This window comes from Malaclemys terrapin, chromosome 11 (genome assembly GCF_027887155.1).
Source record: "Malaclemys terrapin pileata isolate rMalTer1 chromosome 11, rMalTer1.hap1, whole genome shotgun sequence".
NCBI classification, from domain to species: domain Eukaryota; kingdom Metazoa; phylum Chordata; order Testudines; family Emydidae; genus Malaclemys; species Malaclemys terrapin.
Window position 1 is genome coordinate 62,141,950 of NC_071515.1, and position 25,985 is coordinate 62,167,934.

At 41.2% G+C, this 25,985-nt stretch overlaps 2 protein-coding genes and 1 pseudogene across 8 annotated transcripts in view; 1 reads left to right on the forward strand and 2 right to left on the reverse strand.

Annotated features, from left to right (window-relative positions):
- ZRANB3 (zinc finger RANBP2-type containing 3) overlaps positions 1–7,310 on the forward strand; it is a 121,921-nt gene extending 114,611 nt beyond the window's left edge. For all 4 annotated transcript variants that reach the window (XM_054043915.1, XM_054043917.1, XM_054043918.1 and 1 more), the window contains one exon: positions 5,641–7,310. In XM_054043915.1, the coding sequence (XP_053899890.1) occupies positions 5,641–5,739 (99 nt within the window). In that variant the 3' untranslated portion in view covers positions 5,740–7,310. The remainder of the gene's footprint in view (positions 1–5,640) is intronic.
- A 193-nt stretch (positions 7,311–7,503) lies between these two features.
- On the reverse strand, positions 7,504–13,004 carry LOC128845264 (uncharacterized; annotated as a pseudogene).
- Positions 13,005–18,728: 5,724 nt separating this feature from the next.
- Positions 18,729–25,985, reverse strand: part of RAB3GAP1 (RAB3 GTPase activating protein catalytic subunit 1) — a 48,043-nt gene continuing 40,786 nt past the window's right edge. For 2 of the 4 annotated variants that reach the window (XM_054043242.1, XM_054043244.1), the window contains 4 exons: positions 25,838–25,953; positions 24,179–24,281; positions 21,405–21,425; positions 18,729–20,345 (listed from right to left, as the gene is read on the reverse strand). In XM_054043242.1, coding sequence (XP_053899217.1) covers positions 20,103–20,345; positions 21,405–21,425; positions 24,179–24,281; positions 25,838–25,953 — 483 coding nt within the window. In that variant the 3' untranslated portion in view covers positions 18,729–20,102. Of the gene's footprint in view, positions 20,346–21,404; positions 21,426–24,178; positions 24,282–25,837; positions 25,954–25,985 lie in introns of those variants that run through there. The other 2 variants (XM_054043243.1, XR_008446606.1) reach the window with 2 other exon arrangements.

Genomic DNA, 25,985 nt, shown 5'->3' on the forward strand with positions numbered 1-25,985 from the left:
TCAAGGCTTTGCCATGCCTCCACTGCCTCTGTCCCTGTCCATGCTACCATGGCTATGCTACTCTTTCTATTCATGCTAGCTCTCAACAGAGGAGGAGTTCAGGGCCAAACAGCACAAATAGGTTAGAAAGTAATATTTGTAATTTTAGGCACTATGATTTTACAGCACCCTGATCACTTTACACTTATGAACATTAAAATAAACTATTTTTGATCTCTATAGTGCAGCTAGTTATAGTCATACTTTCTGCGGTCATGCAGAGTTTAAACATGGGAAGTATACAGGGCAGAGCTGATTTAAGTGTCAGGTAATGCAGTTAATTTCAGTGGTGTTCAATTATAATTTATTTTTTTCTGACTAATTTAAAATAAAAAGCTATCAGAGGGCCTTCCATCTAAGGCCATGATCCTACAGTTGTAACTGGGTGGGTGCATCCTTGTGCCTGTGTAGAGCCCCACTGAAGTCAGATGATATCATGTAAGATGGACAGAGATGTTCCTGGACCTCTCATCACCTCCCCCTAAAGCATCAACCCACATTTCCTGTTTCTGTGTAATTGTAACTCAGCTGACCTTGCAACCAGTGACCATAGTACACTGGAAAATGTGACAGGATCAGGTCACTAAATAGACGGAATGAAGTGATTTTCATAGTTCTTTAGAAATATAAGTAAAATAAACTGTCAAAGGCAAAAATAATCAACAGTAATCATCACAATTAGTAACTCTTACTTAGTTTGTTTTACAGTGGTAGCCTTAGACACACACTCTGTTGGGAGAAGTAAATTAAGTTTTCAGGAACTCAATAAAACCCCTAATTTTTATCCAAAGATTAGGAGTTTTCTTGTTTGTTTTCTTTGCAAATAATAGTATTAAGATTGTAAAAGTTGGACAAAAATGCTATGTGCTTAAGACCTATGTGCCCTGAATAGTCAAAATAATAAGTAATTTGGTTATCCTGTTTTTTAGAAAGTAAAATATGTGTGTACAGTGACTAGCATAATGGGGTCGTGGTCTATTAGTAGGGTTCCTGGTGCTACAAACAATAATCTGCAAAAATAAAAATATTACACCAGAAATACTATATCCTCAGTCCTAGATACTGATTTCCCCAAATAAAGAGGTTGGGTGCATTTCAGTGTAGTTATAATGTTAATTTAAGTTGTCTTTTTCACTCCTTTAGTAGGTTCTTGAAGTGCAGTTTCCTAAAGATTGCTGGTGTATACTCAAGGTGTCAAAAGTGATCTTGCAACCACATTTGAACAGGTTGGAGTATGCAGACTTACTTTAGGGGTAACAGCAGTGGCGTATTATCGCCTAGGCCAACAAGGCCTGGGCCTAGGGCGGCAAATTTGCTTTTGCCCCCTCCCCAACTCCGCCCCTTTCCCAAATCCCCGGCCCACCTCCTCCCCCAGGCGCGCCGCGCTTCCCTCCTTCCACCTCCCTCCCAGGCTTGCCGCGCTGGGAGGGAGGGAGAAGCGAGTTGCAGCGCGCTCGGAGGAGGTGGAGCAGAGGTGAGCTAGGGCCCGCGGGCATGGGGAATAACGGGGGGCTGGGAACCACTCCCCGGCCTACCCCAGCTCACCTCTGCTCCACCGCCGCCGCCATCCCCCAAGCACGCCGCAACTCCCCTTCTCCCCCCTCTCTCCCAGGCTTGCTGCGAAAGCGCTGGGAGGGAGGAAGGAGAAGCGAGTAGAGGCACGTTCGGGGGATAGCGGAGGTGAGCTGGGGCCAGCGGGCACGGAGAGTAACTCTTGAGGGGGTGGGGGGAGCAGGGAACCACTCCCTGCCCCAGCTCACCCCTGCTCCACTGCCACCATCCCCCGAGCATGCCACAACTCCCCTTCTCCCTCCTCCCTCCCCCGGCTTGCCGTGGGGGAGCGGCGATGAGCTGGCAGGGGGCAATTTTTTGACGGCCTAGGGGCGGCAAATTTGTTAATCCGCCCCTGGGTAACAGTCTTTCTCTAGTATTAAGTATAAGATAAATAGTAAAAAGAAGGCATTATAAAAATTCCCAGTGTGGGTTTGGGAACAGATTTACTGTGCCCCTATAGGCAGCATACATGCTCCAAGTTGTGCAACGCTGGGTGTACATCAGCAGCATATACGTGGTAGCATGGTACATTCAGTGCATGTGAAAGTTGTTGTTAGGTTTTTACCCTTGGAGATTGAAGCTGAAGTCCTTTCTGCTGCACTGCTTCTCTCTTCATTTATCACTAATGGGTAATACCTCACATCTATTGAATTCAGAGGTGGTCCAAAGTTGTTGCTGGAAGCTCCAAGATTAAGCCCTGCCCTTCAGCTCAGGTCACCAAAATGTCTTCCTCCAGCAGCGGAACAAGCTGGTAGTTCAGTTTCTCCTGACCATTTTGTTCTTTAACTTGAATTTTTATTCATTTGCCTGGAACAGCAACTTCATTTCAGCTCAGCTCATTCTCCTGAGCTTATGGAATCAATTGAGTGTTGAGGCTCTAACCATCAGGTTTCACTCGTACAGTACTTCCAGGGAGCTCTCTTTGCCCTCCCCACTACCACCATGACAGCAAAGAAGCCCTACAAACATCAAGCCAAGTCTGAGGAGTTTATAGGCAGTTTTTCAGGAGCCTCATAGGATGAGCTGTGCCCTGCTGCTGCAAGCCACTGACCCTTGCTTTGCCAGGGTTACATGTTTGAGAAAGCAAGCTCTACTCTGCTGCCATAAGCCATTAGCCTTTGCTCTGGCAGGACAAGAGGCCTTGAGTCAGACTGGCATGCTAGGGCCACACTCCCTATCCAAAGCTGTAACTCCACCATGGAAGGCATGACCAGGAACATGAAGATTTCCAAGGAGATTAGGACCCCTAACAGCCTGCTCAGGGCCAAAACTTGCAAACTCCAGAGGCTCCAGGTCCCAAAAGGACAAAAGCAAGTGTTCATTCATGAGGAATTAATCTGTATTATTAGTGAGCAAGTGATGTAAAAATACAGTTTTAAATTATTTCTCCTTTGCCTTCCCACCAATGAGTGTATGTTTGCTGGGGCTCTCCACTTGTACAGGGGCTCTAACAGTGCTCTGTATCATGATTACTGTATGAGGCACATGTGTTCAGCATGTCTGGGATGAGATGCCTGTGATTTCTGTGAAGCCCTCTCTCGAGCAGCAGTGTAATGGGAATTGTGCCTGTCTGGCTTTCAGTCACAGACTCTAGGTCTTCCAAGAATCTGAAAGATGAGAAGTGGTTTCTTTCTGTCCCTCTTCTTCTCCATAAGTTGGCTCCTCATTAAAGCGTAAGGAGAGCACTTTAGGCAGTCTGTGTCCACAACAGAGGCACAGAAAGTCTCGGTGCCCCACACAACTACATCAACAGCTCTCTACCTTAAGTTCCTAAAACTTAACTTCCCCCTTAAGTTAGCCCCCAGTGAAAAACACAGTCACCTTTTCAGAAGGGGACTTCCTTCCAAAAGATCCCTTAGGCCATAAGAGTGAGGATACCATACACATTTCAAAATCTCCAACATAGGAAGTCCACACACTAGTTGTTTCCTGTTCATCTCCTCCTATCCAAAATGCCAAGGCCTTAGAACCTCAAAGATGCTGCAAGCAAGATGTTAAAATCCTGCACCAGTTAGCATGCTAGGCATCTGGGAAACCACGGACTGAGGGAATCAAGGCTTCCTCTACAAGGAAGGTCCTTTGTGGTATCATAGGAAGAAAATGTGTGAACCCCATCCTAGGAAGATTGCAAAGGAATTTCCAGTCTTCTACAGAGGCATGCTACTAGGTTGGTTCCCAAATAATTCCTTAAATTACAAAGCTTTTGTAATGGGGGGTATGTCTATTTCTGCCTGTTGTTCTCTGATAGTAATAATAATAATAATAATTCTGCTTATCCTTCCTCTCTGTAAGTCTGTGATTCACTGCTCACTAATTCCCAGTTATTCTGAACGAGGAGAGAAGCTCTGCAACAGAATGAGAAATTTCTTACCTGATCATTTTCTTTCTGATACAAGATTCTCTCCTCATTCAGCCCACTCTGATTGGTAAATAAATGCAATGCAATTTGTAACAAATTTTCTCTAAAAAGAGACAAGCATATAATTGCCTTAAAGTTAGTTGATATCACTGCAAGTTGTTGCCCTGGTGCTAATAATCGGTTGTTGAAGTGTTGCTACAATTTTGGAAGAACTCTGCTGGTGGCTCGAACTGAAGAGTTGTGCTTAGTCCTCAAGCCTCCAGCAACAACACTGGACTACCTGCGAAGTCCACCGATGGAAGGCATTATCCATTTGTTATGAACGAGGAGAGAAGCTGCTAGCAGAAAATTCCCAGATAGGATATTTCTCATTGTTTTTGTAGAGAATGAATAGCATCATTGGAAGCTTCTGCATGCTGTGTAGTTAACATGTCTCTGTTCTACCTAACCTGGAGGGAGGTTCATCAGTGGGGATGAAAGGATCATGTAATAATGTGATGTTAATAAACTTCAAAGCAACCTGTTTGATTTTTGGCACCACTGCTGAGAAAGACAGTAAGGATGTTTGTTACTGTCAATTGCAGTGATGTTTTTAATGTAGACACCTATCTACTAAGAATTGGAGTAGGACTAACTTATTTTGCACAGGTAAGTAAATAACCATCAAATGGTAGTAATTTTAGAAAAAGCTTTAAAAGATGCTGCCTTTTAAGGTAAAATGAGTCTCTTTCACTAATGCAGGTGTACTATGAATAAAAAGTAAGATACAGGCACAGATCATCTTTAAAAATATAAAATGTATGTAAAGTAATTCTCTAAACCACCTTGGAACCATATATTACGGTGTTCTAATCCTGGCTCTCCCATTGACTTGCCATGTGACTTGGTGCTAGCCATTTGTCCTGTGTTTGTTTATCCATGTCGGGAAAGAAATAATACATGTATCAGTCCTCACAAAACTCCCTATAAGAACATTTATTTTCACAGCACTGATGTACAGTGCTACCTGACTGCTAAATACTAAATACTAGTTGACGGCAATGCACCCTTTTGGTGGACAGGGTTATGAACATCAGGGCCTGCAACATACTTCAATAGTCACCTTCAACTGTTTAGTCACCTTCAACAGTTAGCTGGCTAAAATCTCTTAAATAGAACCTGTGAATTTAGATTATCATAATTTCTCCAAATTGGTCTCCAAATTCTACCACGTGAGTGCCTTGCAGAAGAAATTAATGTAACTCTTTTATAAATAGACTGACATTTTGGTGACTTATAGTAGAAATAGCAAATTCCAAATATGTTTTTTTCTTTGATCCGTCAATTAACAAGTATATCAGACTTCAAGATTCTAGTTTTAAAAAAGTACATGAAGAGTTTTACTCCAGTAAGACTGATGTTCTTCTTGTGATCTCTAATAGAAAAATCAGTGTTCACATTTGATCTTTCTTCTGTACTCAGAACTTCATAAAGAAATGAGTGTGCCAAATTGGAAGATTTTAGTTCAACAAGAACTTGAGTTGTCAACCTGTTACAAGCATCTATATTTAAAATAATGTGATAAGTGTTACAACATGTTTGATCTAACATGAGACCCCAATTCTTTAACAATCAAGATAAAATCAAATGTTGACTACAGTTGCTAAGTAATTTTTAATATATTCAGACACATCTGTCTTTCTTTCCAGAGAACTGCTAAACAAGCCAAGGAAAGAAGCCAGATGAAAAGACATTCTTTAGCTTCAAAATATGGATCTGATATCACAAAATTTTTTGTAAAGATGTGAGTAGGATATAGCATCATATATTACTGATGTGAAATGCAAATGTGTTTAGTTGTAATATTTCAGAACTATTATGTATATGCACGGGTTTGGTTTGGCACTGAATCTTTACAGTCTAATTCTTTTAAAAGAGTAACTTCTGATAAATCTTACTCAGTCAAAACCAAGGCTAGGGAAAGAAATTATCATTCTATTTCATAATTGCTTCAGTATTTCTGGGATGTCAGCAAAACAGATCATCATATTGTCATCATATACCGTGACAGTTTCTTCACTAGATGGATCAATAGCTTTAAAACTAAATATCCTGGGTTTTGTTGTCATAAGTCAGAAACTTAATGTTGTTTCAGCATATGTTATTTGATCTATTTTTTTCTACTGTATTACTGTTTCCAAATTAGATTATGTGTAACTACACCTTTCAGAAACTGGTGAGGCTCTATTGGAATGTTTATTGGCTTTGCATTGTTCTGGCATACTAGCAGCAAACATCTTACAGTAAAGATGGCTTTGCTTAAATCATTATTTGGTGTCTTTGGTTCAGACATTAAAATTATTTTTAACATACAGTAATAGACAAACGTTCCCTAAATGAAGAAGGGAAGGAAGGTTTTTACTTTTCTATTTTTCTGTTTCTATTTTTCAATACTTGGGAGATGTTCTGATACTAAAGTGATAGTGGATATATGAGTACCTAGATTGATAACCGTGAGTGTCATTGTTGGGGAACTGAGTTTGGATTGAGTTTATTTTCAGCAATTATTTTGGCTACAGAATAAAAGGAAAGTGGCAACAGTTTAATTGTCAGAATTACTTGACGCTTATTGCCTATACTAACTGCATTTCTACTTCATTTTTCAAAACAAATGTACTGACTGCTGTTTTCATGGGCGGTATAGTACATTAGATGGTCAATATTTCAAAATATGACTGAGTCCAACTGAACCTGAAACTGAATTGAATACACATGTGACAGAGAACACTCTATTTCCTATAGGAGCTTGTTTTTTATTAGATAAAATAAAATTTGCGTTCTGAGTACCTCCAGAACATATTTTCATTTGCATAGCTCTTTCTGACAGACATGTATCTCTTTCTCTTGCTGCGATCACAGTCTTGTTACTTGAATTTGGAAAGGTAATATCCAAAGTTAGCTCACTATGGCAGTGTTGTATTTCACAGACTGGTTAATCACCTCTTACTAGTTGTTTTCTCTTTAAGCAGGTAAAATTAGCTGGTAAAGTATCCTTGATGCCTCTCGGAAAACTTTTTAAAAATTACTTTTAGAATATTAAAAAAAATATATTTCTATTGGTTTTCTATTAACTTCAGGGATTCTCACAAAAAAAATTTTGGTGGCCACTAACTCTTGCTGGTGGCCACTCTGACAATTTTTCCTAAAATACTTAATTAAATGTAGGAAAAACAAATAAATATGCACATACACCTGTCCAAATCATTCTAATTTATTGACGTAGGATTTTTTTGAAGACTTGTTAATAAAAATATGTACAGTTGTCTATTTCTTTACTGAACCTAAACACAAGAGAAACAATGTCTGTATAATTCTGAACTAAATTTAGAAATCCTTTTTCATAATAAAAGTCCAAAGAATAATAATAAACATATCTGCAAATATGTCCAAAATTTCTCTTACATAAATGTAGACAAAAAAAATCAATCCAATTCAGTAATAATAATGATAATAGTGACAACAAACAGAATCCTGTTACATTGTACTTTACTAAAGTTCTGGATTGGATCAGACTATGTGCAAAAGTTCAGGAACTCTTTGAATAGAAAGTCTGAAGGATCCCAGGTCTCCTGTAAAACTAGAAGGGAAGCTTCCGTGAGCAGTATCGTACGTGTTCTTCAGAAAATGCAGTTCACCAAATGCCCTCTCACACAGCACAGTAGTAGAAAACAGGGACAAGAAAAGCAAAGCAACTCTGCTTGTAGGTGTCCTCAAACAGGTATATATTACTCCAGACCTCCAGTACTGTAACACTGGGCTGACAGAAATATGTTTCCATTCTTGCATCATTGCACATTTGCAGCATGAGGTACGTTAAAGTGTTGAAGGAAGTTGTTCTGTCTTGCTAGGCAGTTAGTTTGTTTGCAGCCAAAGAACATGAACCAGAATTACTGAATGGGTCAGTCACGAAGGTGTGCTGATGGAAAAAGTTTTCCTGAAACAATTTGCAAGATCCTCCAAGAGGATACTCAGGTATTCAGTTACAGCTAAGCTGACCTTTCGCTGCACATTCTCATCCTGACAGCTGAGAAACTGACTAAGCTGATAAAAAAACTGTAGAATCCTGTTCCTCCTCTAGTTGCTGGATGATGTCAGTGATTGTCATTTTGAATGTATTAATTACTTCAGTTCTGTCAAATCTCATTCGGTGAGGTTTCTGACACTCCAGTTCAAGGAAGCGCGCCTTCGTAAAAACTCTTTCAAAAATAGCAAACGATCGTGTACTTCTGGATCTTGTAGCTTTGGGGATAGTTCTGGCGAAATTATTTTCAAAACCTCAACGAGCTGCTCCCACTGCTCAAACAGCCTCTGTACACTGTCATTAAAGCTAAGCCAGCAGACCAGGTTGTAATTCAGAAGCATCTGATGTGTCTCTCAGCCCATTTTGCACAGAGTTGCAAATCTCCCCTTATTGATACCGCTGGCATTGACAGCAATGATGCACTTTTTCACTACAGATTCAGTCTCATCCATAGTTTTCATTGAAGCCTTGCTGGCAAGTACTTCTTGGTGGGCAAAACTGTGAAACAAAAAAAGTTTCTCAGTTCAGCACCCCTATTCGTGCACCCTGCAGAGCCGCTGCCCCATCAGCAGTCAAGCCGCACAGATTGTCAAAGCTAACATGGCACTATTCCATTCTCACCTGAACACATTCAAAAATGGATTGGCCAGTTGGCCAATCACTGAGGCTCACCTGACATAAAACACCTACAGACAAACAATGGCAATCACAGTCAAAAATGCAAACGCATACAATTATCTTGGGATTTCTTGTGACATCAAAGCTCTCATACAAGCAAAGGCTGTAGAAAGGGCTCACTGTGACTTTTTTAGCTATTTAATTTAGTAGAAAATTCACCATCTCGCTTGTACTCCTCCGTCACATGTCGTTGCTCAGTGGTATATCTCTGACAAGTGTATTTTCTGGTTGTACGGCCAGAACAATTTTCTTCATGAGTTCTCTGTTGCTGAATGGCTAATTAGTCGTTAGTTGTTATAGTTAAGTAGTTATTGCTTAGGCTGCAAGTCTGTCACAGAAGTCACGGATTCCGGGACTTCTGCAGCCTGCTGGTGCGCCTGACCCCAGGGCCGCCGGAGCAGGTCAGGTGGCCCCGGGCCAGCCCCACTGGCCCCCCCAGCAACAGTGGTGGTCCCAGGCTGCCCCCCCCCCCAGCAGTGGTGGTGGTGGTCCCGGGCCACCCTCTGCCAGCAGCGACAGTCCTGGGCTGCCCCCCTCAGCATCAACAGGCTTCCTGGAGCCCCCTCCTCTGAGCACCAACGAGCGCTCCGGAGCACCAGCAGGTGCCCTGGAGTACCACCCCCCCCTCCACACACCAGCGGGTTCCCCAGAGACCCCCATGAGCACCAGCAGGTACCCCGGAGGCCCTCCCCTGCCAGCACCAGTGGTGCCCCCAGAACACCCTAGATTTAGTCAGGGCTTTATAATACAAGTCATGGACAGGTCACGGGCCGTGAATTTTTGTTTATTGCCCCATGACCTGTCCATGACTTACTAAAAATACCCATGACTAAAACTTAGCCTTAGTTATTGCCCATTGGCGAATAAAAACCTGAAAAAAAGTTTTGCTTAGATATGTTTCATTTAGGCTAGACCCGATCCCCTTCCTCTTTGTACAGGGGCACTAGCACCATGGCTGAAGCTAAGTCTTCAGAATTCAAGCCCTGTCCATCTGTTAATGATGGGCACTTCCAGTGCCTACTCTGTCTTGAAGAGGGACATACTTCAGAGGAATGCTCTATATGTGGATCTTTCTCTAAGCCAGCAGTTCTCAACCCACAGGTTGCATGTGGCCCAATGAGCACACAGCTGCGGGCCAACTCAGCTGTGTGGTAAAGGCCGTCCCCCGGGTTCCCAGCTGCCCGGCATGGAAGGGTGCAGTCAGGCTGCCCGGCCACCCAGCATGGTAGGGGCGGGGGCAGGGCTGCTGGCCCATCCCACATGGCAGGAGTCCGGGGTCGGGGCTGTTGGCGGGCCCCATGAGGTCTGGGGCAGCCGGCTGCCCCACGTGGTGAGGGTCGGGGCTGCCCTGCCACTTGGCCCCTGCAGCCCAGGTAACACATTGTGGGCTGCATATGCAGCCCATAATGTCTAATCATTTGAGAACCACTGCTCTAAGCATACTCACATCTAAAGAACCCCCCCTGAATTTTCTCTCCTTGAGAGCTCGATGCAAGCTTGCTTGGACACAAAGGAGGATTTTACCTAGATCAGTCTTCCCGGTCATCTCTTTCCAGTAGTGCCCTCGTGAGCCAAGAGTCTACCTTGAATCCCTGGGTCACATATGTAAGAGACCCCAATCATTCACTACTATTCCGGTGCCAACAATCTCTGACAGAATCAGAAGGGGGTATTGCTCCACAGAGGAGACAAGGGTGCAGGTCACCATCTGTGGGACCTAGCAAGCTGAGATTTGAGTCACTAAACTTCTAACTCATCTCAGGCTCAACCTCCTATGGGCAAAAAGTATGACAAATCCTTTGTGACTACCCCAGTACTGATTTCTAAGACGGCGCCTGTGGTACCCACTAAGTCTGTGGCCACACGTTTCTTGGGCACCCAATGCTGAGATCGGTACCAGAATCCAGGTCCCTACCGCCTCTCTACCAGTCCCCTCAGAGCCATGTTCATTGCTACCGGCTATCTCGTTATGTAAAGCATACAAGGTACAGAGTGACCTATTTGTGAGCCTTGTACCAGAGGTGTTCTCCTTCAGAGATTTGAGGGTAGTGGTATCCAAACTACTGGTTTCTGAGTTATTGGTATATCATGTTGAGGAAGTATTGACAGTACCAATCTCTCCAGGGCACTTCTGATAGAAAGATCTCTCCCTTGGACAAAATGTATTCCTTCTCATCCTTATCAAGACACAGCACAGACTCATTTCCCACCCATCCACCTTCCCCTTCTTGGGTAGCACAGCGGAGTCAATAAATGTTTCTAGAGGTGATTCCATGACAGGTCACAGGAAGGGACCTCGGACTCATAGGGAACATCTGCTTTATACACCCCCATGGATCCACCACCTCAGTATTGATATCCATACCAGCCTTGACCCTATTGGAGGCTCTGGGGTGTGCAGCCACACTCTAGAAAGTCTGCATCATCTACTGTCTCCAGAGTTGGATTTCCCCCACAAGAGATGCAGTTTAGGCCATAGCAGCTAGGCCAAGTAGTGTAAACTCAGATACTGTAGAAGCAAGAAGAGAAAACTGAGGAAGGGCATCACGTGCAAAGGGGAAAAAATATGAGTCTCTAATGCAATATCTTAATCCTCCCCTGATGAAGCAGTGAACCCTTCTACATCTATCTGAGTGAGTGACTTCAAGGTATTGCAGGACTTCATTTGGTGCATCACAGAGACCTTGGATATCGTTTTCATATCCCTGGTAAGTGTTTACAAGGTATGTGTGTGTTTGTGGCCTACTTGTGTGCCAGCTCATTAAATATAGCTGCATTCAATAATCAGGTGCAGACATTAAAATGATTGCCAAACTTTGTCTGGACTAGGAAAAGTGGTTGCATTTAGGTTAGTTACTAGCTAAACCAGACCTAAATTCAACTACTTTTCCTAAACAAGCCAAAGCATAAGACAATTAGTGGTAGCTATTTTGAATCTCCCATGTGCGGTTTAGCCAGTTCTATAACAAGAAATGCAAGGTCTTGTTTGTTTTAACTGCTGGGGAGGCAGCAAGCGATAAAAGGAAATCTTCTTGTGAAGATTTAGAGTTACTGTCAGCAACTCAAGGGGAAACACATCCTCTTTCCTAGTGGCAGGTTGAGGTTGCTGAAGACATAAGTCATTTTATAGTTATCATCTCTGGCTATTTTTTCCTGTGAAATCAACATTGTTGGTACTTAGCAGAGTCATCGATTATAATTATTTGCTAGCAAATTCATGCTGGTGCATTTTTTTGTTCCCTGTACTAATTTTGAAAAATTCATTGAATTGTGAATAACAGATAACTAAGCATCTTAGTTATAGGAACAATTTTCTGAGGCTGCTAAACTACTTTAAATAAGGGATAAGATGGGGAAGGAGAGGTTGTATGCTAAATGCAATATGAGTTAGAAAATCTACTGTTTAAAATGAGCCATTGGGCTGGGCCAGTCTGGTGATGGAGTAGAGCAGTGACATGTGACACCCTATACGCCATGTTCACCACTTCTATATATTTATGATACATTTTGTACTAAGTATGTCTTGTGCGGTATCTTGAAAACTCATAATCTGCTGAATATTATTATCCTGTTGAAATGTGTGTAACAACACTGCCCTGTAAAATTATGAGATTTTTCTATATGATTGTTACTGAAATATGTTCTAGTTCTGGGTAATGCCCACAAACCAATTTCTCAGAGATAGACACACTAGCATGCCAGCAAGGTGCTAAGGGGCCATTACCTGCTTAACTGTCCATTCACCAGTAAGGGGGGAAGGTGTAAACAAGAAACTTACATTTCATCCTAGAGACCATTGAAATCTCATGTACACCGGGGACTGTTCATCCACACCCAGGCAGGGGGTAATTCTCAAAGAGAGGAAGGTACAAAAATGAGAGACCGTGACCTTCACATCACCCCTCTCACTCCTCCTCCAATCTCTCTGCTCACGGCATCAATGAATACCTGAAGAACATTGAATTGAGAGAGGAGTGCCTGGCTGAAAAGGAAATCTAGCCTGTGAATTGTTGCAGCTTAAGGGGGGGAGAATTGTTTTATCCAATCCAGTGTGTTTGGATTGAAGTGTTGGGGAACCTCTACTTGAGAATACAAGCCTGGTGCATAGAGTCCTACTTGAATCACTGGATGATTGTTCAAAAATTGTAGCTGAGTTGCAGAGAAGCCATGGAAAATAGTGAAAAAGTAACAATGGACCTTATTATTTGCGTTAATAAAGTCCATTATTACTTTTCTACGATTTTCTACTGTTGGCTGCCTGGGACTGAGAGCAGGGGTTCCTGTTCTCAGCTCAGGGGTGGCCAGGGCTCCCATTGTCAACCCTGTGCACAGTTGGGCTGCCCTTGTCAAAACTGCAGAGGAAGCCTAATATTGCAGGATCCGCGATTTCCATAATATCGTGAGTTTGGGAAATGATTAGGAATAAGTCCTAGTGTTGGAATGCTGGACTATCAATGAGCTTGCACTGGCCAGAAGAATATGGAGCAGTCCAAGATGCACATTTCTGGGGAACAAGACTGGGACTAAGGATTTATAGGTGCCACCCTAAATGTAATTCATGAGTGGTTGGGAGAGCATTCATGTATTTAGCTGGGCGTGATTTGACATGCTAGTGGCTGTGTATGAGTAGGACCAGGAGTAGTGGCTGTTCACAGTAAAGCAGTGTAAAAGGCACCACAGGCTACTGAGCTGAGGAAATACAGCAGTTCAGGCTGTACCCTGGAGAGTGTCACACACGTGCAGCTGAACTCTGGCCCACCATGAACTGCTGGGAGCATTGTGAAGGTGGTTTTATGTGCCCCTGCTAAGAGACAGTCATGTAGTACTTCTGTCTAATATCTGACCATTGTTGGTTGGATATAGAGTGAAGTTCATGAATGGTGAGGAAGTAAGGGAGGGGAGTAGAAAGACTTCCATATGTGTGCACTGAAGTGTAAAACCATGATGAGACTAGTTTTATCAACACTGGGTAAAACTAGCTCTAGGGAAGCTTGAATCTATTACAGATGTAACTGCTAGTTTATTATCTATAAACTGTTTAGGATTTGTGCTGTTGTGATAATCTCCCCATTTGTTCCTGGAAATCAAAGCCAGTGAAAAAGTGAACAGCTCCTGGCTAGACCTTTATTTTATCTATGAGAAGGGGACTTACTGAAAGCTAAAATTCTTAAAGTCTCCTTTTAGACCCATAGCACAAGCTGTAACAAATTAAATTTTAGACCACCAGAAACTGTTAGGAAGAGGGGACACATAACTGAGGTAGACACAAAAGCAGGGGGGTTGTTCCCTATCACAGAATTCAGTTATTTAATATCCAGTCTGAGAGCCACAGGCAATAGTGTGAGACTCAAAGCTATAGAATGAAATCCCACTAGCTGTTCAAGCTGCTTGCAGTTCTTTTTAATATCAACTTTCATTCAATTTTTGATAAGTATAGTATTAATGTTCTCTAATCTGTAAAGGTTTAGCTTGTCAGGCTTATGGGTAGCAATCAGACTTTGGGAGGGTGTACAGTAGTATCATGTTATAGGATTTTTTTTTTTTATTAAATAAAGGTGGGGGAAACTGGTTTCAGTGTAGTAATTCTCATATTAGAATAGAAAATCAGCCTCTCTACCTAGCATCATAGTCCAACAAGAGAGGGAACTGAGTCATAGGAAAACAAGGCCACCGGTTTCTCATATTAAGGTGAAGCTAGCCACAGTATCTGACAATTCTGAATAATTTAAAGCGTAGTTCTAACACATAATGGATATGGAAGCCATAAAACACCTCCTCAGTTCAATGTCACTTGACGTTTTTTTGAATTTTGGAATAACTGTGTTTCAAATTGTCTGCCTTTCTTACCTCTGCTGCTTCAGTGTGTGTTACTGAAACAACAGAACTACTCCTTCCTTTCCCTGCGCAGGAACATAGTAGAGGAGATGGGGAAGGGGAGAATAAGGTTGTCAGTCTGCTGGACCAACTGTGAAGAGTTGTATTTTATTTGAGGGAGATGGGGCTGCCGGTCGGAGTACTTGGACATGTAGTCATATAGTCTGTGGTAAGGGTTAAAAACATCTCTCTTTATTCAGCCGTTTGGAAATCACCATGCCCATACCGCCCCTGCTAGAAGCACCTGGTGTCATAGTCACAATGCATCATTGCAACATGTTCCCGGTGGTTTTATGAATGGCTTCACCGCATTTGAAGCCCTCAGAAAGGTGTGCAGTCGCCTCGAAGACTTGTATTATGGCAGCATGACCACAAGCAGAAGTGGTTCCTGTTTCAGATTGGCTGCTGTCTAAGGGCTAGTCTACACTACCTGCCCAGATCGGCGGGTAGAAATCGGTCTTTTGGGGATCGATTTATCGTGTCTCATCTAGACAGATAAATCAATCCCCAGAACAACACGCTTACTCCCACCTTGTCAGGAGAAGTAAGCGCTGTCGACTGGGGAGCCGCGGCGGTCAATTTGCCACCGTCCTCACAGCGGGATAAGTCAAATAGGATACGCTGAATTCAGCTACGCTATTTGCGTAGCTGAATTTGCGTATCTTAAATTGATTTCTCCCCCCCCCCCCCCTTAGTGTAGACCTAGCCTAAGGTTCTTTCACATTTTGTGGAAAATTACTGCACATGCACAGCTTCCATGGCCGGGAGCAAGGGAGGCAGATGAGAGGGAGAAAAGATGGGTGTGATTGTGTAGCACAAGAAGCAAAAGCTGAGTAAATAGCCACAGTGGAAGCTATTTATGACCCTTATGAAATGCTATATTTTGTCCTTTCTCAGTAACAGCAGGGCACACACTGTGGAATGAGAGAAGATGATGAAGCAGGGACAAGTCCCAGCACTGAGCCATCCGCCTTAGAAACGGTAGTCAGGCAGTAGAGAATAATATAATACTGTGGCCTTTCTTTTTAAGATTGGTTTGCCACAATAAGTTCATTTGTGCACAGGTAAAACTTCTACTTTGCCATAAAACCAGTCACAGTATCCAATTGAAAGAAAAATATCTGGATCATGACTTCTGTCCCTGTGTGAGAGGTGCATCACAAATGTCTCTTTCTGCAAGTACCAGAGAGCATAACAAAAACTGATTAGCATAGCCAATAAACAATAGGGTGGGAAAAATCTGAAGCAATAAAGTAATAGAAGACTGATACAGGGGGAGAAAAACAGCACTCAGAGAGTAGAGGAGCCTTCACAAGAGGCTGTCTGGTATTACAGCCAGAAATGCTTAAAAAGGAGAGAGGGATATTCCTTGTTAAAATATAATAAAAATAAGTCTCTTGAAAACTTCAAACTGAAATGTTTTCTTTTATTGTTCATGCACAAGTTTGGTGATAGTGGGGTGCTAACTTGCTGTCATTTTACACAGCATAGACAAGACCCACATGGCCTCTGTAAATTACCAGTAGAGACAAAGAATTGGTTAATACACTATTGAAATTTGAGTCTTACAAAAGCTGTTGCTTCTGTGTAATCAGATTAATCTAATTCAGAAAGCGCGATACAGAAGACCAACGTTTGGCTGGTGTAGAAACTGCCTTAGGTATTTGTCTTCACTCCAGCTTAGTTCTGAGCATTCAACTACTAGCATGTCAGTTCAGCACCACAGCTGTGTTTGCTCTCTCTCTCGCTCTAGCTTTTTAAAGCCAAATATGGGGACAACAGCAGTGAGTAATATTCTTTAACCCCGTCCCACAACCTAGATGACGACTTTTGGGGGGATCACTTGCCAACCTCCTTCCTTTACACTTGTACTTCCCTCTGCAAGCATGGTGGAGGCAACCAAACAGAGCAGGCAGAATGCCAAGAGGTGCCTTATTATGCATAGTAAATTCTCTGTGCCTCAAAATTCTAGGATGGAATCCTGTTTGAGCAAAGGCTTCATTAGGTTGTACCCAAATAAGGTGGTTAAACTGAAGCATTTGATCCAGCAAACTTCAAGAAGCCTTTGTATAAGGGCAGGAACTTTTCTCATTTCTACTTCAAACACAAAAGTACCAGAGAAGGCCTCCCCTTATTCCAGGAGCTAGGACCTTGCTATACCAGAGGTAGGTCCAGCTCCATGAATGGGACCAATCCTTCCTTCCAGTCTGGAGTGCTTGGGGAAAAATCTCACTTGGTCACAAGTGTGCATTGTTCTCTTCCCATTGATGGACAGGCAGACCAGGTATTAACCCGTATAATGGCCAGATTTGACCAGGGCAGGACAGTACATGGGTCCCAGGCTGGGAAGCTGGTGGTTAGAGAGCATGTGTGTGACTGCAGCTGGGTGTGTCCCTACCTGTATGAATCCTGGTGAAAGTGCAGGCTGGAGGGCTTTGCCGCTTGTCACAGCAGTGCAGTGTGAGAGGGATCCAAAGCTGGTGGGTCAGGGAGCTCAGTGGTACCCCAGTTCCAGGTGGCACCCTGGGGGGAACCTGTCACACTTGGGGCTCTCCCCTCTCCCTAAAATAGTGCCTTCACTCAGGCCTCTGGGGAAATTCTGGTGTGGATCTCTCTCAAGCTCTTCTTTTGAAGCTGTTCCACCATGTATAAGTTATGAATGACTGAATTGCCACTCTATATATCACAGTGAATAGTCCCTGGATCAGGGAAAGTGTGAACATGACTCGAGTCTGTTGATTAAGGCAGGGGTATGCGGAGGTCTGCCAGGGGATACATCAATTCATTTAGATATTTGCCTAGTTTTATAACAGGCTACATAAAAAGCATTAACGAATTCAGTACAAACTAAAATTTCATATAGACAATGACTTGTTTATACTCCTCTGTACGATACACTGAAATATAAGTACAGTAGTTATATTCAATTTATTTTATAATCATATGGTAAAATGAGAAAGTAAGCAATTTTTCAGTAACAGTGTGCTATTACCAAAAAATAGCAGGTAGAGGGGAAAATGTACCCCATGTAAGTGCTATAACCACTAGGCTAAAAGTTAAAGGACATCACTGCTCCATTCTGGGTTGATCTGGTCAACCTGAAATTTATCAAAATTTTCCAATTTTTTTTTTTAATTCATTTTGGGTTGAAGAGAAATTCCTCCCCCGCCCTTTATTTTTCAGAATTGCCACTGAACCAAAAAAAAAATTAGTTAATTGCTCAACACTAGCATTATACAAAATCCTTCAGAACAGAATGCAGTGATGTCTGTGCTAGGAATAAAGTTTAAAAAGGACATGATACCAGGGACTACTATACATGGAGGGGTTTTGCCATTTTTTCCCCCCTAAAAGAAAGTTAGCTACACTTTGCAGGTACTATGGTTTAAAAATATCGGAATTGGTTTAAAAATATGGGAAAGGCATAGTACAAAAGTTCGCACCAAGATTTCTTATCTTAGTAGGTCCTTGCACCTGGAAAATGGGAGGGGAAGGGAAAAAATCAGTTAAAGTTCTATCACAAAACTGGCATGTGAAAGACTTTCCTCACCTCTAAATATAGAGTTTAGGTAGTTACCCTCTCAAATATGAACCTGGTTCCATGCCAGCTCTGGTATAATTCGTAAGGGCTTCTTACCATCATTCCTTAGAATGTGGTTGCTTATCTGGTCTTCTCGAGAGTATGGTTCTATTAGACACCACTTCTACTGTGATAAGTCTAAGCCAGGTGGGACACCTGTTCCTAATACAACACCCTAAGTTTTACAATAATACTCAGAGAAAAGGAATGTCATGATCTAATTTTCCATGCCATAAAATGTTCTAATAGGTATAGAGTAAAATGTTAAAGTGTGCTTAGGTGACACACGAGTCTAAGTCACTTAGGTACAGATGCTCAAATGGTATTTATTCACAACAAAATGAATGGGAGTTAGGCACCTAAATACCTTTGAGGACCTGGGCCATAGGCACTTTTGAACATTGCACCTCAAGTAGCAAAAGTAATCAAGATCCCAAACCTTTGGATGTTCACACATTGTCATGAAGAGAAGAGATAGGCATCCTCCCAATCTGTCAAAATTTTAAGCTGTTACTGCAAGTGATTTGTGTGTTGTCTGAGGTACTGCCACTTTAACTGAACAAGTAAACTGAACAATTTCAATAGCTAATTATATTTTAAGATTTATTGTATAGTGTCCAAAGACAAATAGGTGCAAGCAACAAAACTGTGTTTCACAGCCATTTTGACATGTGTTTACAACGCAGCTATGATCCTTTGCTAATTCAGACCACAACAAGTTGTTGTTTTAAAATAATCCTTTCCTTATTCCATCACCACACATTAAAATCATACTGTTTGCATATCTGACAGAATCAGTTTACAGCATGTGATTCATATTTGTTTCAGAATACTTTTATTACCAAATCAACAGGAACAGAGATGCATGCTGTACACTGTGTGTCATGAAGATCTATCTATAAGCATCAGTAAGTTGCTTAAGTAATCATGATTTACATATAGTTTTGGCCCAGCTGTCTCACATTTAAGGTATTTCTTTACTGTAGCTGTGAGTATGCTTCCCAGCTTGAGCAGACAGACACATTAGCTCTGCTTGAGCTAGTGCACTTAAAAAAGCAGTGTGACCACAATGGCTCGGGTTAGCTGGCCAAATATGTACCCCGGGAGTCAGGGCTGATTGTATTTTGGCAGCTAGCCTAAGGCACCATGGCCCCACTGCTATTTTTAGCACACTAGCTGAAGCAGAGCTAATGCGTGTCTATACTGCAGTTGGAAGCATGCTTCCTTCCAAGGCAGGAGGACATAAAAGATCGAAAATTGTAAGTGATAAATTTAAGGCTATTTGATTTTTAGGCTTAATACCCTGGTATAGCCCAAAATATCCATTTCAGCAGTTCAGAGAAAGAGATACCCAATGCATGTAATCCAGGGCTTTTTTCAGGCAAATACTGCATGTTAAGAGTTTAGCACAAGATTGAATTTTCTCTAAATAGTTTGAGCAAAATGTAACAGCATTTTAAAATCAGCCATTGGAATTCAGTGAAAAAAGTCACCAAAAATATCCAGAATTTAAGATTATATTTAAGATTATATATGATAATAAATACAACTATTTAATGTTTACACTTTAAATAGACTGCCTAACACAACTTTAGTAGGACTAGATTAGGAACTGAAAAGCAGCACGTACTGCACTATAATTTCAACATGAAGTATTTGTCCAGTGAAGTGTCCATTGTTAAACTAGCCAATGCAAAAATGTCCAAATCTTTGAACAGAGGGGAGATTTTTAGACAGTTGAAGAAATGTCTAATAACTTAGAGCTGTCCCAAATATCAGAAATAAGGGTTAATGCAGACATCGCTCTGAGATGCTGGTTCGACTCCTTAAGGAAAAGTTATTCTTGATCACTAATTACAACAGTATTACCCACCCCCCCTTGACCACAGTGTTTATTTCCATGGAGACAGAGAGGAAGTGTGTTCCACTTGTGAAGACATACAGGATAACTAGCGACATCAGAAGAATGTTGTATCAGCTGAAAAGGCACCAGCAAGTCGAAAATCCTCTTTTGTGATTACACTGTACATACGCTGAGGCAGTGGTTTAGAGTAAGGTGCAGGTCGAGGTACAGTTATGCGTAAAATGAGCTCCCGGCCTGCAGGCGGTGGGAAATCTGCAACTGCTCCTAAATTCAGTCGCCGTTCATCTGATGAGCCTGACCTCTTCAGTTCTTCATCAAGTGAAGTCATTGTGGCAGCCTTAAACAGAACCAGAAACTTTGCTTAAGGGCAGGTTATTCTCAACACCAACATCAGAAATTATTTTGAAAAAGAAAAACAAAATGTGGTAAATTACACACCAAAAGGCTACATGTAGACACAAAGTAAGACACTAAGGAATAGCACTGCGCACACTCAGATGTAAGAACCTCATACATGCAGCTGGTAAAGCTAGTCCATCTTTCACTTTAACTTTTGACACCATGGGAGACAAGAAATATGAATAAGAAAAATGCTTAATTTTTCAGTTAGGGCTCACAGTACTTCCCTTACTATCCAGACATGTCTGAGTGGGGCTACAAAAGTCTAAAGACAGTATCCCCTCAAAGTATTAGTGCCACTACACAGGCCACGTCCTAGACTGCACTAAAATCATTGCCCTGTTCTGCATTTCCAGACTCAATAGGCATGTCTGCACAGCAAAACAAACCTGCGGCTGGCCATGCCAGCCGACTTGGGCTCATTGCTATCCTAGACTTCTGGGCTCAGGCTGGAGCCCAAGCTCTGGGACCCTGCAGGGGGGCAAGGTTCTTTACTGTATAGACATACCCAATGAAACTCTGCAATAGATCATATTTTTACTGGCCAAGAAGTGGGGTTACTGTGGTCTACGATGGCAGGGCAAATGAGCTAGTGTACAGCTAGCGCTATTTTATGTTGCTGATCCCAACCAGTGAACAACTTAATGTTTATGTTTAGTACAATGGCAATACCCACAATATTTCGAACAGACAAAAACAGGATGCATTGTGAAAAGCCTCTGCTTCATAAAGAATTAACTTCTCATATTTAAACTTCATTAGATGAGATGTTTAGTGTTTTTACAAACTCTGTTTTTTCATATCTTGTTAAGTTTCAAAAATCTGTGGATGAGAAGTCAGTTTGAAAGTGGAGAGAGAGAATAATTTTTATGCTTAAGGTATGTGATACGTACAAATCATATGATGCTGTTATACTATATCTACTCAAAAGCTATTCTCTATGCCCTTACACGAAGCTAGGAAGATGAGCAGGAAACAAGGGACAAAAGCTAGTTACCTCATCAGAAGATTCAGTCATCTTGAGAAGGGATGAGAAGAGAACCAGTGATGAAAGATAGAAACAAATGCAAGTCAGATAACTTACAAAGGTTAGACAGAGATTTTAAGAGTGTTTTAAAGACACCATATACGAATTCAAGAGTGTTTCTGTCAGGAGAGCTATTGTGACAAACATACTTTGAGAACACAACAGATGTAACACACATTGTTACACAATTTATACACAGGAGTCCAGGGTCAGAACTTAGTAAATAATAAGTCTGTCAATCAGGTTCTATTTAACCAACAAGTAGCTGCTGAAACAATTTTTGGAAATGAAACTTGCTATTTAATAGCAAGCTAAATTTTTGTCCCATCAATAATAACAATAATGTTTCAACTAGTAACGCCCCCCCATAGGGAGATAGCTTGGATTATTTCTGCCTGAAAGAAGTCAAAGTCTTTAATTTACATATATCTTCAGAATTAAACTTTAACAAACATTAGAAACTTCTGCTGAAGTTTTGGAACTACTAAATGCTGCACTTAATCAGAAGTCTACCAGCAAGGTAAAGGGCAAAGTATACTATATGTATGCCTTGTAGCCTTATTGCATTTTGCAACATTATACATAGGTGGGCCTTTCTCAAAAAAAAAAAAAAAAAAAAAAAATTGTAAATAGAAGAAAGAAGCCTTTGATAAAAAGTGAAAAAACCCACAGGATGGGGTTACATTTGTTGTATCCGCAGCAGAATTCAGTTGCATAGGGAAAATTAGATACAACGAAGTTAAAGTCCTTTTAGCAAATCTCAGCATTTTAACTGATAAAAATAAATCTCTACTTTAAGTTAATAAGAGCCATTTCTATAATCCCAGTTCACTGGATAAGAAATCTTTCAATTATTAAAATAACTTATTTGAGAACAAAAACAGAACATCTGTTACACCACTCGGACTTGGGAGAAAAAGTTAAAATTGCCACAGCTTACAAGATCAGTATGTGGCTGGCAACATAAGAGTTGCTGAATGCTTGGTAATATTGCTAAAGAAGAATCAAAACAAACCCTTATTCTTAAGAACACTGATTAACAGGAAGAGAGAGCTTTACATTTGAGAATTCCAGGATTGCACCTGTGAATACAATCTGCTTCTAACTGGAGTTACTCCTACTGAATATGAATACTATTTTCTAATGTGCATTTAAAAAAATGGGGAGAAGTTTAGAAGGCACTTTAGTGTCAGAAGATTAGTAGGAAGTTTAGTATATCTGTTTGATATGAAATTAGTTTATGCCCAATAAGAAAACAACTGGAACACACTGGAAAAGGTTTGATACAAAGAGGCCAGTAGGGCTATCCAGGTGATAAACACTGCAGTTTCATCACCTGTCCGAGTCAGTAAAAATGCTAACAATGAAAAAAATATAAAGTAGGAACAGGCTATGGATATCAATGTGCAATTGCACCTTTCAGCACACTGCAAATATAATTGGTCAAGTGTCACAAGCAGGTTCATTAGTCTCAATACAAATATTTTAAGCTGTTTTATAGTTTAAAAAGAAGTGACACTCTGGATTGCAATGATGCACAATTTCCAGATTAATGAAATGGCAAAAATCTATATGCTCATGAATTTTGTGAAAGTGTTCTGCCAAGAGAACTCACTATCGCTGGGCACAGTTCTAACAATGCAACAGCCACAACTGTCCTCAGAATACTGAATAAGATAAGTTTCGGTCATCATATTTTAAAAACCATTAGCATATTAGCAAAAGAAGGGGAGCAACTGGAATGAATTAGAACTGAATGGTCCGTCATGTGTTCCCCTCTTCCCCCCCCCCCCCCCCCCCAAAAAAAAAAAAAGAGAGAGAGAGACTGACTGACTGCCTGCAGAGGTAGAAAAGGGAATGGGCCAAACTACTGAGTATTTTATCTTTTATAAATCACTAGGGCAAGATCAAATAGTCAAAAATACAGGGCTAGATTTTTTGAACTTTTGTTTTTTGTGCCCACATATTGCAGAGCATATTATTGCAGGCTCAAAGTGCAAGTGTACTCTGAAAGTTACTACTTAAAAATAGTAGCAGCTTACCTATCAGATCTGCTCCCTGCATATACTGAGTCATATCCACTTCTTTTATTGACAAAAATACATTTGTACTGCTTTTTTTCTGTTAAGCCCTGCAAAGCCAAGACAGCTAAAGGAGAGAGAGTGGGGCTCTTCATTCTTGTGCATCATCAACATAATTGTTTACTAAGCAAAGTCTCAATCAGAAATACTTGTGCCAATCCACTGAGACAACAGAACTGCAGAAAAGTCACAAAGAGCAGATTTTGGCCTGCAAAACCTTTACCACCAGTGATAAAGTAAAAAACCCATTTTAACTCAGAACCCAGAAGAGTTTGCAGGGCTAGAAGTAAAAAAATCTTTAATTTATAAACTGAGCACATTTGATCTGGAAAGCTAGATACAAATGTAGAATCACACAATGGCATTGTTAGTCATATTTCAAAGTGAGCTTCACTTTAAAATCACTTAGATGGCTGTCTACCTACCCACATCCACAGTCTTAGAATATCCCATGGCTTTTGTTCTCCTTTCTTCATGTAGTTAAAGTTCTACTATTGCCAAAATTGTTTTCACAGGAAGAAGAAAAAAAACCTTGTGCATATTTATAAAAAATGCATGTCTATTTATAGATAGATAGATAGAAATCAGCATCACTTGGAGAGTTGTTGCCTCATAATGTCTAAATTAAAGGTATCAGCGAATCTATTGAAAATTCCAGCTTACCCTCTGGGCATTCACAAATAACTTGTGGATGATACTACCAGCAGGTCCTCTTCCTGCACCAATGACTGATACTTCTGGCTGTTCCAGAAGACAATTTACAAACCTGGAAGTACAAAATAATGAAAGGAAGGAAAAGGTGAGCATTCAAGCTCTTAACTGTATCAGTTCTAAATTATTTTCACATGACATCTTCAAGACTATTTCCTGTAAGAACTACACCTCTACCCCGATATAACATGAACCAATATAACACAAATTCAGATATAATGCGGTAAAGCAGCACTCCGGGTGGGCGGGGCTGCGTGCTCCGGCAGATCAAAGCAAGTTCGATACAACACTGTTTCACCTATAACACGGTAAGATTTTTTGGCTCCTGAGGACAGCGTTATATCGGGGTAGAGGTGTACTAAAGCTAGCTCCCCATCTAGTTTGAGTATACAAACAGTTCCAGCATGAAGAGCACTATTAGGAAAACATACCTTCAAAATTAAAACTGAACGTCCAGTTTAGAAACTTACCATTTTTCCAGTATTGCACATGACATTACATTACCAGGATTTTTTCTAAGTCTTAACTCTTGGATCCTTCATCTGTGGTATACACATCTGTCCCTCTACTTCTTTCACTCCATCCCAACAGGGACTGGAGCTCTTATCTCCATTCCTAAACCCTCCCGCAAAGCTGGAAAAGGCAACCCCTCCTATGCTTACTCACCTCCTGCGCTGCTGACTCAGCTCCTAGCTGCCTCATATTAGAGTTTATTGTCTCCTAACCAACCCTGGCCAATGTGTCCAATCTTCCCCCTGCTGGCTCCCAATTTCAGGGAGGAATCAAGAATCTGCAGTTGGGGGAAGTGAGCACATTAAGAACACAGGACGGAAATTAGGAGAATTTCTAGCAGGGAGGGTTGGTCCTAGTCAGGAATGGCTCCTCCAAAGAGTCCCAACACCAAGAGTGAAGGAACCCCTCTCATCCTAGCACAGCAACCACCTTAGCCCTAAGAATTTAGCCTCTTCCAATATTCAACTTTTTAACATTCACATGTTTAGCCAGACTAAGGAATAAACAGTCACACTGTTTCTGTGTGGTGCAGAACAGAAAAAAAAAAAAAAATCATGGGCTAACTGGCTCCTATTCACTAGTTTTCTTGTAGTGCTTCAATACAGCACTTCATATTAGTAAGAAAAATAATGGGAGAAATGGTTCTTTTGGATATTTCATTCTACATTATGCACAGGACAGTAATAAATAAATAAATAAAATGCCTGGTTCTTATATAACATTTCTCATCAGTAGGTCTCAAACAACATAGGAAGTTCAACTTGTGCACTTTCACAAGAGAGACACTAGATACTCTTATCACATTTACATAAAAAGTTGACTGTATTAAAATAAGTCCACATCACACAATATTTTCAAAGAGATGGATAGATTACATTACATTGCATTTGGCATCCCCAATGCGTAGGACAGGAACCTTCTAGAAATGTTTCCGCCTACAAAGAGTTATAAACGTCATTCTTTGAAGTGTCTCTCTCATGTGTTGTGGTTTCTTGGCGATCTGCATTATCATTACTACTCTCCATTGTCTAAGCTGTGGAACCTAGAAAAATATGTGGAGAAGCACCAAAGAGAGTAAACTAATAAAGTATCAGTCACCTTTCCAGATCTTCTTTTTCCTCCTCCTGGTCACATTTCTCTATCCCAAATTTTGCTTTCAGTGACCTTGCCCTGGCAATGATAGCTTCTGCACTCATAATCTGAGCAATGATTTCCTGTATAAGGGTGGGGTTTTTTTTGAATGGGG